Below are 11,546 nucleotides of genomic sequence, written 5' to 3'. Positions count from 1 at the left end.
TCTTATGTACTAACTGAGCACATTTTAGTTGTTTTATCTCCACTCTTGTTTTAAGTTATTGACTGGTGGCTTTTCATTAGTGTTGAAAATAATGAAAGTGTATGCTACTATGTATCAAAAGGCATCTTTAATGTGAAGCTAAGAAACACAAAAAGTTTCTCCACTCTTTGTACAAAAAAAAAAAAATCAGCCTGATTCAAGTTTCGCTGAGGTCATCTGCCATTTTGGCAAAGCCTGCAGCGTTGAGGGCCGCCACCAGGCTCTCCACGGTTGCCTGCGCCCCTTCTCGGTCCTGCCAAGTGACCAGCAGCAGCTTGGCACGAATGTCGGCATCCTCGCTTTCAGCCTCAATCTCACGGAGCTCGGCTGCGCGCATCTCCAAATGCGAGGCCAGCGACTTCCAGCGGCCACCCAGTTTAGCTGCCACGTCATCCATCTGCTGGTTGCTCACCATCTTGCTTGGCATACTTGGGCCTTGACAAGTCAAAGATGGAGAGTTCATGGGAAGGACACCCGAAAAAGAGTCTCAAGAGATATTTGATTCACGTGTCTTTCAGGTAAAATTATTTTCGTCAAAGGTTTAGTCATGTCCCGGCATGTGGATGAATGAGTTAAACTGATCTGTGGGCATTTTTGGTCCACATGAAGTGGCAAGCACCCATATGGAATAATGGCGTCTTATGGAAAAATGGCGTCTCACTGTCATTGCTGTCTTTGAGAAGATTGTCTTCATTTTCATCGTCATCCTCATCCTCGCCGGTTTTGATCTCCTCCGAGGGGATGTCCTTCTGTACGGTCACAAGACATTGTTACGTTAGTGGCCATTTTGTTTTCAAACACCATTAGAACTTGAAACTGTTCCTTACTGGCAACTCCTTGGCCAACTTGCTGACCATGCTGTCCAAGTAGTCAGCCAGACTGTTGAATTTCTGGTTGTTGGGCTGAAAAAAGTGTGGACTTCTTCTGGAGAGCAGCCGTAATGCCCGCCAGCCGTAGTTTGGGTTCCGGACGACCCTCGGGGAAGGAACACAGCAGTATAATATTGATGCATCCGCTTGGTTTTGTGTTTAAAATCAGGCAGTGGGGAACTGACTTGTACTCGTCTTCCACCATGTTGACAGGGTCAGCCTGTTCGATGGCTTCAGCGAAGAATTCATCCAGCGAGGGCATGAACTCTCTGCCATACAATAATGAGAAACAAAGCAGAGCCCCTAAAAACAGGTTCAAGTGTTCACCAAAACACATACGTCTAAAGAATTTGATGAATTTTTGACTAGATCAAAGCCTTCAAAAAAGTTTCACTTGCTGTCAAAATGACCAGCAAAGGTATTTGATCCTCAAATTGCAAACATTTCAACATAATCGCAAACCTGAAACAAATGTCTTTTTACCTGCTGTCTGACTTGCAGGCTTCAGTATTGTCCAAGTTCAAGTTCCACAAGCGAGTAAGCTCATCACTTGATATGTAAAAACATGAAAGAAACAAATAACAATAAAATACAAATAAACATGACAAATGTGAATTTCCAGGGGAAAAAAAATCCTCACTTTCCCATGAATATTTTTCTGTCAGGGCCTTTTCCCAGGAAGTCTTCAGGAGCAGCTCGTTTCCTGGAGGGCCGCTTGGGCTTATCGTCAACGGGCCTGACAAACGGGAAAATGTTGCAGACAAAAATCGAATCGACGCCCAAATCCTTGCGCCTTGGCATACCTCTCTTTGACAAAGCTGGGGCATCCTTCGTTTTTCCAAGAGATCCAGTTTTCTTCTGTGTTGAGGATGCGCTGCCGCAAGCAAGGCATAGGTCATTAACACGCTACGCCACGTCAGCTTCACCAATATTTGGGTCATCACTTACTTCCACCATCGTGGCAAACTTGTCCCCATCAGGCGGAATCTCTCTTAGAAGCTATGAGAGGACGGAATGATAACAATTGAAACATTGTAGTAGTAATATGAGAATTGGCAAAATGCTAGGCAGTATAGGGTAAGATGGAAACAGAGTGATATGACAAATTGATTCTTGCATTCATTACATTTCAAAATAGATCAGTGAGATGATTTTTTTAAATGTATTCTGTCATATAATTTGGAAAATGTCTATAGTATACAGGTAACATCCGAGTTACGACCGGGTTCCGTTCCAACAAAACGGTCGTAAGTCAAAATCAATTCAAAATGTTGAATAGAGACTACGCGCTAAATGACTTGCAAACGATCTGATTCGGACGCTACGGGGGCAGGCGGGCGTGGGCCTGGGTCGCCGGTGTGCGACCGGTAGCCTTCTCCCCGGCCTTACCCCGCTCTCTGGGTCGACCCCGCGGTTGTCCGCGGTGGCGACGCGCTCAACCCGCCACCTCGCCCCGAAGGCGAACGAACTGTCATCGTGTCAGCGACGAACTGTCAGCTCGGATGTTACCTATATATATATCAGTGCTGTAAATGTTATGCTTTATGATCGGCATTGATTTAAATTCATTTTAACAGGATATTTTTTATTGCAGGATCAATGCGGCACTACATCATACTAGATACTACGTTGCTCCAAAATAAACCGGAAACAAAACAATGAATGCACCGCACAGGTCCACACATACATAAACATATACATACAAACAAACACATACAGGCGCACAGACTTACCTGGTACACTAGTTTAGTGGTGTCCTCAATCCACGCAGCCTGGTCATCGTTTAGCAAGCAGCTGGAGCTTATAGAGCAATTTAAAAAAAAAAAAAATTGTAGTAATTCAGATGCAGTTTCCCCCAATTTCACAAATCCTTACCTTTTGAATTTGACTTGTCCTTTAAGGTACTGGAAGAGGATTAAGTATTGCAACAGAATGTGGCGGCGGAAGTTGCTGTCACTTAGCTGCAAGTCCATCAGCTGCAAAGGTTGATAATAACAAATATATTTGGAGAAAAAAACTAAAAAAACATGAGGCTGTTTTCATATTCAAGTGCTAAATAGCAAGTCTTCCTGTTCTGTCTCCCTCTGGTGGTCATTGTGATTAGTTTCTCTGAATGTGTTATAAAACATACATACATATACAGGTAACATCCGACTTACGACCAGCTCAACTTACAACCACCCATACTTGCGACCACTACCTCCAGACCCAATTTTATTTAAAAATTGGAATTCTACGCCTGGCACGGCAACACGCGAGCAGGTCGTACACAGGCTTTTGATTGGCTGCCAAGTAGCCAAACGCCAAATTCCAAATTGCCAAATGAACGTTCGTTTGGCAATTTGGACTATACTTCGGACTATACCGTGACTGTAAAGTGTACTTGAAAGTTTTGAAAGGCGCTTAGAAAGACGAGTCCATGTAGCTTGTAACGGTTTGCTCGTAGCTTTTGCTTTATTGTATAAAACAAACGTTTGACTTAAAAAAAAAAAATCCCTTTTTTTTCTTGAAGAAGTCGGCCACCCGGGCTGTGATGTTTTGAAAGTTGTACGACAGCGTGTACGACAATTTTGTCCAGCCAGCCAGCATCTTACTCTCGCACAGCAATCGACCGTGTGATGGCACCAGAGGGGGGAGTTTGCGAGTCATTTAGCCTCCGAATCTCGATTCAACATTTTGAATGGATTTCGACTTACGACTGTTTGGTCGGAACGGAACTCAGTCGTAAGTTCCCTGTATTTCTTCAGATAATGTTGATTGTCCAACCAACCTTCCATGAACCCACACAAAACCCACGCTGGCCCGGGGAGAACATCAAACTCCCCCACTGGAAGGCCAGAGATCCCCAAGATCTGCACTGTGAAGTTGAGGTGCTACCCACTAAACCACCACTACCGCTATTTTGTTCTGACATTGTAAATTAAAAATAACACATAAAAATAGAACTATATCAGCTCATCATTTGCTGAGTGAGGTTCATTTTATCATGTGCTGATATCGTGAGACATGATTGTTGATGAAATTGTATCTACAACTAAGTTTGTTTCCTCGGAATGTATTTGAAAAACATATTTCTCCATTATTGATTCTACTTATTACATAACTGGGCTACAACATTAGCGACTCCAAGGACATTTGTGAATACAGTGGTATACAGTGAATACAGTGATTTCTTATTATTTTTACAAACCAAATTGCTCTACAGTACTTTTTTTTTTAATAATTAATATTTTTTTTTCCTTGTGTAACCTGGTGAAAATGGAGTGGTCTTTTGTGTGTTGGATGCGACAGCTACAGCAGTGTTTGAAATAACATCTGCTCGGAAGCGAAAAGATGAGTGCATGCGTACAACTTTTACGTCGGGCGTACAACTTTCAAAACGTCACAGCCCGGGTGGCCGACTTCTTCAAGAAAAAAAGGGATTTTTTTTTAAGACAAACGTTTGTTTTATACAATAAAGCAAAAGCTACGAGCAAACCGTTACAAGTTACATGGACTCGTCTTTCTAAGCGCCTTTCAAAACTTTCAAGTACACTTTACAGTCACAGTATAGTCCGAAGTATAGTCCAAATTGCCAAACGAACATTCGTTTGGTAATTTGAATACTTGGCAGCCAATCAGAAGCCTGTTTTGTGCTTCGGACTATACAGTGACTGTAAAGTGTACTTTATATTAAGGCGCACACATTTTAACAATACCCAATACAAAAATAAATGAACAATGCTCACTAGATATGAAAACAATCTAAAATATATGACTATGTTAGTGTCATTATTAATGACAGGAATCAAAAGGAAAAACAAAAAGATTCTTTAATCTATGGGATGGCACAAAATGTAACTAGCTAGCCCGAGGGGCAGGAAGAGGGAAAGAGCCAAGAGAGGAGAGAGAAAAAAGCGGAAGGGGCCTGTTGGGAGAGCTTTTATAAAAAGACGGACAGGATGTGACGCCATGACAGGAAGTCTGAGAAAAGAAAAAGATGTAAAGACGGACAGAATGTGACATGACAGGAAGTCCGAGAAAATAAAACGATGTGTAAGGAAATAGAAAAGATGTTTAAAATGTGTTTGTATAGCGAATTGCCCTAACACTTAGCTGTCGTCGTAGTTCAAATCTGGCGTCGGTTGTGGTTGAAACGAAAAGACGAGTGCATGCGTACACGTTCACGCTGACGCAGGCACAGCAGAGAGCAGAGGACTATCAGGTGCTGAGGCGCACTTTGCTTGAGTGGTATCGCGAGAAGCAATGTTCGTTTTTTTAGGGGGGGGCTAAAGACACCGTACTATAAATGGTGGTTTTTTTTTAGCCAGAAAAAACCACCATGTATAGTATGAGGTTTTCAGCCCCTCAAAAAAACAACCATGTATAGTAACGCGTTTTTAGCCCTCCCCAAGAAACGACCACGTATAGTAAGGCGTTTTTAGCCCAAATAAATGACCATGTATATACATTTCACCCTGGTTTTGGACTTTAAATGGTGAGTATAGTTTTGCTTTTCTGAATGTTGCTGCGCCAATGACCATTTTGTGTTTGCGAGCCTTTTACTGAGCATCTTCATCTTTAGTAAGTTGATAGAGTTGCTTGTTCAGCAGCCACAAGGGGACATAAGCCAGTGTCTTTTTGTGCCGGTCCCAAGCCCGAATAAATACAGAGGGTTGTGTCAGGAAGGGCATCCGACGTAAAAGCTAGACCAAAACAAACATTTTGGCTAATTGATTTACTGATTGGCTAGTAACATTGTAAGGTAACTAGTCTGGCTGGCTGGTAAGAAAAAAATTTGAATTTTTAGGCCTGACATGTAAACCTGTGTAAAATACAAACAAAATAAAACCAAAATAAATAGACACTTCTTAGTCAATCAATGATTAAAAAGTGTCACCTTCTCACTGGTGAGGAATTTGGCAAAGTAGACGTGCTCCCCGCCGGAGGCTCGCAGCTCCTCCAGCTTCCTCTTGGACGCTTGCATGTCATCCAACTTGAAACTCTTGAACACGGCCAGCGTCTCGTCCGAGTACTGCGGCAAAAACCACATCTGTGCATTTCGCTTCAACCGCGCCCACGCGACTCAATGAGCAGAAGTTGCCGCAGTTCCATACCTTGAGGAAGGTCATCCAAGATACTTTGTCGTAGCACTGCACGGGGTTCCGGAAGTAGTCCTGTAGCGTCCAGAACTTTCTGTACAGGTTGTAGTCAATGGGGATGGAGCTGAAAAGCGCACCGACAATGCTGATGAGCAGCTACATTTTTCAGGTGCTGTTTTCCCCGCATGTTGTTACGTACCATGATGCTGGAGCTTCCTCCTCGCCCATCTCCCCTTCTTCCACTTCCATGCCGTCTTCCTTATCGTTTGTGTGCTGCCAGGACAACAAAAATGGCAGTCATTGAAACACACTACCTCCAAAAGACAACCAATACAAAGCTTCATGAAAACAAAATGCATGAAATATCTAATAGAACACCCACCATGTACAAATCAGATGTGAAAATTGAGTCATTTTTTGGGACACCGCAATCCAAGATTGACGTTCGCCATACGACAGAAATTGAAATTGCCATGCAAAAAAGTCAGAGGTTGAACCTGTGACAGCTCAAATGCTCACTTTGAGTCCAAAGGTGCTTTCATCTTCATTTTTGTTGAACACTGTGATGTTGTCCAAGTTGAACTGACTCTGGAGATTCAAACCTAACAACAACACCAGACAACAGAACAGCTATTCTCGCATGAAATCACTTTACACTACTTGATCATTATTCGCAGGATGAAGCACTTGGATCAGGGGTGGGCAAACTTTTTGACTCGCGGGCCGCATTGGGTTCTAAAATTTGACAGAGAGGCCGGGCCAGGAGCATTTGGAGGGAGTGTTTGGGCCGGAAATACTCTGAACAAGTTATGTCCATAATTTATAAAATCACTTCAAATGACTTCGACGGAGCGTATTTTAAGATTCCACAGCATATAGCTATAGTTTACGTTTTGAGACTTGCGCTGAATATTCATGAAGTCTTGCTTTCGAGTTGATGACGATCCCCATGTGACGTCACGTTTGGACCGCCCTTGACCGAGAAGGCGACATACAATGCATTTTGGGTACTTTGTTTGGTCAGAAAACTTCGTGTTGATGGTGAAATTAGAAAGAAAACACATAAATACTGTGATGGTGAATCGTTGTGTGTTGCACCAAGACAACTATTTGATATTCGCTGACACAAATTCCCAGCTGACAAATCAACCCATTTCCAACGGAGCTTGGGTGCAATCTTCTGCATTTTCTGGGTGCTACATTGCTGTCATTGACGGCTCGAATTGATACGGAAGGACTTCTTTAATCAATTGCAAACATTTATGCTTTCCTCTTCAGAACTATTTGAATCATATTCATAACTGGATGAGTAACAAGAAAACATCTTCTCCAAATCTCAAGCCATTGTTTTGATTCTCGATCAAAGGCAAGACGTCTTGGCGTGACGTCACGAACAAAGGGGCGGGACCTTCTGAAACTGACCATTTCCGGATTCATTTTATAGTCATTTTTATTGGTGTTTTTCATTTAAGTAAAAATATCAGCCTGCCTTATTTGGGTATCTTAGATGCTATAAAACATTTTTCTGATGTCAGTGGGAAACAAAAACAAAAAATGGTGCTGGTTGTCCTTTAAATGTAGTATGTACAAACCTCATAGCACAGTAACAACACTACAACCCAATTTATTAACTGTCTTTCAAATGTGAAAAATATTCCTGATCAATTAATAAATTTGGCTGATATAGTCACTCTCTCTCCTCTGGACATGTCCAAACCATCTCAGTCTGGCCTCTCTGACTTTCTCTCCAAAGCCTCGAATATGAGTTGTCCCTCTAATGTACTCATTCCTGATCCTATCCAACCTGGTCACTCCCAAAGAAAACCTCAACATCTTCAGCTCTGCTACCTCCAGCTCCGCTTCCTGTCTTTTCTTCAGTGGCACTGTCTTCCAGTCCAAACATCATGGCTGGTCTCACCACTGTTTTATACACTTTTGCTTTCATCCTAGATGAAACCCTTCTATCACACATCCCACCTGACATTTTTCTCCAGCCGCTCCAGCCTGCCTGGACACGCTTCTTCACCTCTTTTCCACACTCTCCATTGCTCTGGACAGTTGAACCCAAGTACTTAAAATCCCCCACCTTCTTCATCTCTTCTCCCTGTAGCATCACTCTTGCACTTGGATCCCTCTCATTCACACACATATATTCCGTCTTGCTGTGACTGATCTTCATTCCTCTCCTTACCAGGGCATATCTCCACATCTCCAGTTTCTCCCTCACCTGTTCCCGATTCTCGCTACAAAACACAATGTCATCTGCAAACATCATGGTCCAAGGAGATTCTTGTCTAACATCGTCTGTCAGCCTGTCCATCACCATAGCAAACAAGAAGGGGCTCAGAGCTGACCCCTGGTGGAGTCCCACCTCCACCTTGAATTCCTCCGTCACACCCACAGCACACCTCACAACTGTCTTACAGTCATGATACATGTCTTGCACCGCTCTGACATACATTTCTGTCACTCCAGACTTCCTCATGCAATACCACAGCTCTTCTCTGGGCACCCTGTCGTACGATTTCTCCAGATCTACAAAGACACAAGGCAATTCCTTCTGACCTTCTCTGTACTTATCTAACAGCATTCTTAAAGCAAACACTGCATCTGTCGTACTCTGTTTTGGCATGAAGCCACACTGCTGCTCACAAATGTTCACTGCTACTACTACTACTACTACTACTAATAATAATAATACATTTCATTTATAAGTGCCTTTCAAATCCCAAAGTCCCTTTACAGTCAGAGGATAAAGTTTTTCTGTCGGTGAGCAGTGGCAGCCACATGCGCCAGCGTTCACTCAACCCGAGGTAACTCAAATAGATAGAAAGCTAGCTTGCTAGTGGATAGCAAATAAATAGCTAATAGATAGCCAGATAGCCCACAGCTTGCCAGCTTACAGCCAGTCAGCTAGACAGTTAATAGCGAGCCAACTCGCTAATGGATAGCTAACAAATAGCTAATAAATAGCCAGATAGCCAACAGCTATCATTTTCCCGCAATGACAAGATGAGGCTAGTACAACACAAGAAATAGGACTAAATAGGAAAAAAACAGCCAGCATGGAAAAAATATATTATGTGTCAACAAATTTGGCTGATACCGTTTGAAAAGGATAAGTGAAAATGGCTTTGCATATAACGTGATAACAATAAAGCGCCATTATAAGTGCCCTCAAGTTTTGATTAAAGTGGGAGTTTCCATTTGTTAGACTAACACAAATGTTTCGGCAAAAGGACACTGAGTAACTCATTCCAGTTGTTTCGGTCATTGGGCCGCTAATATCAATAAGAATTGCCAATCTTAATTTTTGGTTAATAAGCATATATATTTTATAATAGCAGATGGATGTTGTAAAAAAGGACATAAAGGGAGCTGGTGTGAGAGGATGCACAAAACCGGGTTAGATGGAGGTCATTGAGTCACTGTGGCGACCCCTGAAGGGAAAAGCCGAAAGGAAAAGAAGATTTTATAATAGCAGATATAAAATTAATTGGTCAATATAAAACGAGTTAAATGTATTCATAATCCCACTGTATTTATTGTAATATTCAAAGTTAATCTATTATGATGTGAGTAATTCTTTGATAGCACATTGTCCCAATTGGACATGATTGGAGGTGTAACCCAACATCCTTTATATGTATGAGTTGTGCATACCAGATTTTTCTGACAGGGGGAAGAGGCGAGCCAAGAAGAGTTGGATCCGTCCACAGAAGACAGTGTTCTGAGACTTGGACAGACGCCGTAGAAGATCTAGTTTATTGAACAAGAGTGTTTAACTTTGACTTCAACAATTTTAAAAGACAATCTCATAAAGAAATAATAGCTTACCGTTACACATCCTTAACAGGTAGTTCTTACCAGCAGTGTAGAATGAGTTCTGTGAGAAGGACAGAGCTTTTAGGAAGGGAGCATTAATAAAAAATACATAAAACAAAGAAAGGTTGTTTGTTTTTTTGTATTTACGGATTTCCATGTGGAGACGTTCTTCTCTACAAAGGTAAAGATGATGTCACATTGGTCCAAAGGAAGACTGTCCAGCACATCTCCCAGCAGCACAAAAGGCGTCGTTGCAGAGCAGATACCTGCATGGAAACAAAATGACTTTTAGCAGCAGCCTCGTAAAACTACTCTGTTGTCGCTGTTTTGAAGAACAAATTTTGGTCTGCTTATTTAAAATTGATATACATGCAGTCATTCTTTCCATACTTCATATCCACATCATAGTCACGGTTGAGCGAGGACCAATCTCACCTGACAAACACATTTAACAGATATAATTGTTTTTATTTTTGGTTCAACATACACGGGGCCTAGAATTAAGTGTTTATTCATCAAACAGTTCACCCAAGTAAAAAAAAAAAATCTGTATTTTAATAGAGGTGGAACAGGCACCAATAAAAACTCTGGAATGAGTTAAAGTTGCGTATGGACAGCGGAAACACGTTCATTACCTTCAGTGACGGCATCGATGCTCATGTAGATAAGAGACAAGGAGTCCTCACAGCTCGAAGCCTGGTCCACCTGAGACAAACGCAAACATGAGCTACATGCGCGTGTGTAACGAATATATATATATATAAGTTGACGTGTCTTACAATCTGTTCTCCGAGGAACCCTCTAAATGCCTGATCCAGTGTGGTCTTTTTTTCGGTCTCACTGCAAAGCGAAGTTAGCAGAAAGTTAGCATGCACGCGGTGTTATTGGGTTTGTTTTGTCATCGCTTACTTTCCAGGGATGTGATTAAAAGCTTGTATTATCGCTTTACTGCTCTTGTCCCTCAGCGTTTGCTTGATGGATTCCTACGAGTTTACGACAGTAACATTTCACGTGAGACAACACCAAACTGTTAGCAGAGGCTAAATTAGCAAAGAGGTAGTGGAAAATGAAGCGCGGGTCACACGTTTTCAGACAGGCGTATTTTAGGATGACACAGCACAGCACTGAATGGTGTACTCTTCCGTAAATAAAGACTATTTGACGTTTTCCCACCGTGAGCTTGTCTTTGGCTTCAATAAAATCAAATAAGTGAGGTGACATCTTTCCAAACAACGAGCCAGAAGTCGAGTTAACTGCTTCCGGGTTGTTGATCATTGAGTCGTGGTGCATTCAATAATATCGGAAAGGCTATAAGCATGGTATTCAGTTCCTTGCAGTCACACGTCAATATTCTATGGCTTATGAACCAAAATATTTAACATTAATTTTAATCAGAAATCACATTTTTCGAGTTTTTAGTTTTCAGCTTCGAATGGCAGTGTGTATATAGGTATACATACATACATACATACATACGTATGTATGTATGTATGTATGTATGTGTGTGTGTGTGTGTGTGTGTGTGTGTGCGTGCGTGCGTGCGTATGTATGTATGTGTGTGTGTGTGTGTGTGTGTGTGTGTGTGTGTGTGTGTGTGTGTGTGTGCGTGTGTGTGTGTGTGTGCGTGCGTGCGTGCGTGCGTGCGTACGTACGTATGAATGTATGTGTGTGTGTGTGGGTGTATGTGTGTGTGCGTGTATGCATGTATACATACATACATACATACATACAT

The 11,546-nt window shown here is 42.0% G+C and overlaps 1 protein-coding gene across 1 annotated transcript; it reads right to left on the bottom strand.

The window, feature by feature from the left end:
• Nucleotides 1-112: 112 nt before the first annotated feature.
• thoc1 (THO complex 1) lies at nucleotides 113-11,080 on the bottom strand. The gene is made up of 21 exons (XM_089008021.1): nucleotides 10,988-11,080; nucleotides 10,724-10,797; nucleotides 10,594-10,654; nucleotides 10,450-10,519; nucleotides 9,962-10,080; nucleotides 9,827-9,875; nucleotides 9,653-9,748; nucleotides 6,509-6,591; nucleotides 6,189-6,262; nucleotides 6,005-6,113; nucleotides 5,788-5,922; nucleotides 2,784-2,884; nucleotides 2,642-2,708; nucleotides 1,857-1,907; nucleotides 1,712-1,782; nucleotides 1,549-1,644; nucleotides 1,392-1,457; nucleotides 1,094-1,177; nucleotides 867-1,014; nucleotides 701-788; nucleotides 113-474 (listed from the first exon to the last, which is right to left on the bottom strand). The coding sequence occupies exons 1-21, from the start codon at nucleotides 11,033-11,035 to the stop codon at nucleotides 197-199; spliced, it is 1,968 nt and encodes a 655-aa protein (XP_088864147.1). The 5' UTR covers nucleotides 11,036-11,080; the 3' UTR covers nucleotides 113-196.
• Nucleotides 11,081-11,546: the final 466 nt, after the last annotated feature.

Source organism: Hippocampus bargibanti, linkage group LG11 (assembly GCF_051943395.1).
Source record: "Hippocampus bargibanti isolate YZ-2025 linkage group LG11, ASM5194339v1, whole genome shotgun sequence".
Classification (NCBI taxonomy): Eukaryota; Metazoa; Chordata; class Actinopteri; order Syngnathiformes; family Syngnathidae; genus Hippocampus; species Hippocampus bargibanti.
This window is presented reverse-complemented; position numbering and strand designations above follow the sequence as displayed.

Excerpts from the sequence above, each read along its gene's own strand:
- thoc1 (XM_089008021.1), bottom strand. The coding sequence starts at position 11,035 with ATGTCACCTCACTTATTTGATTTTATTGAAGCCAAAGACAAGCTCACG. Across the intron at positions 2,885-5,787 it reads AATTCCTCACCAGTGAGAAG|CTGATGGACTTGCAGCTAAG; the intron begins GTGACACTTTTT and ends CAACCTTTGCAG. Across the intron at positions 1,178-1,391 it reads GCCTGCAAGTCAGACAGCAG|AGAGTTCATGCCCTCGCTGG; the intron begins GTAAAAAGACAT and ends ATTGTATGGCAG.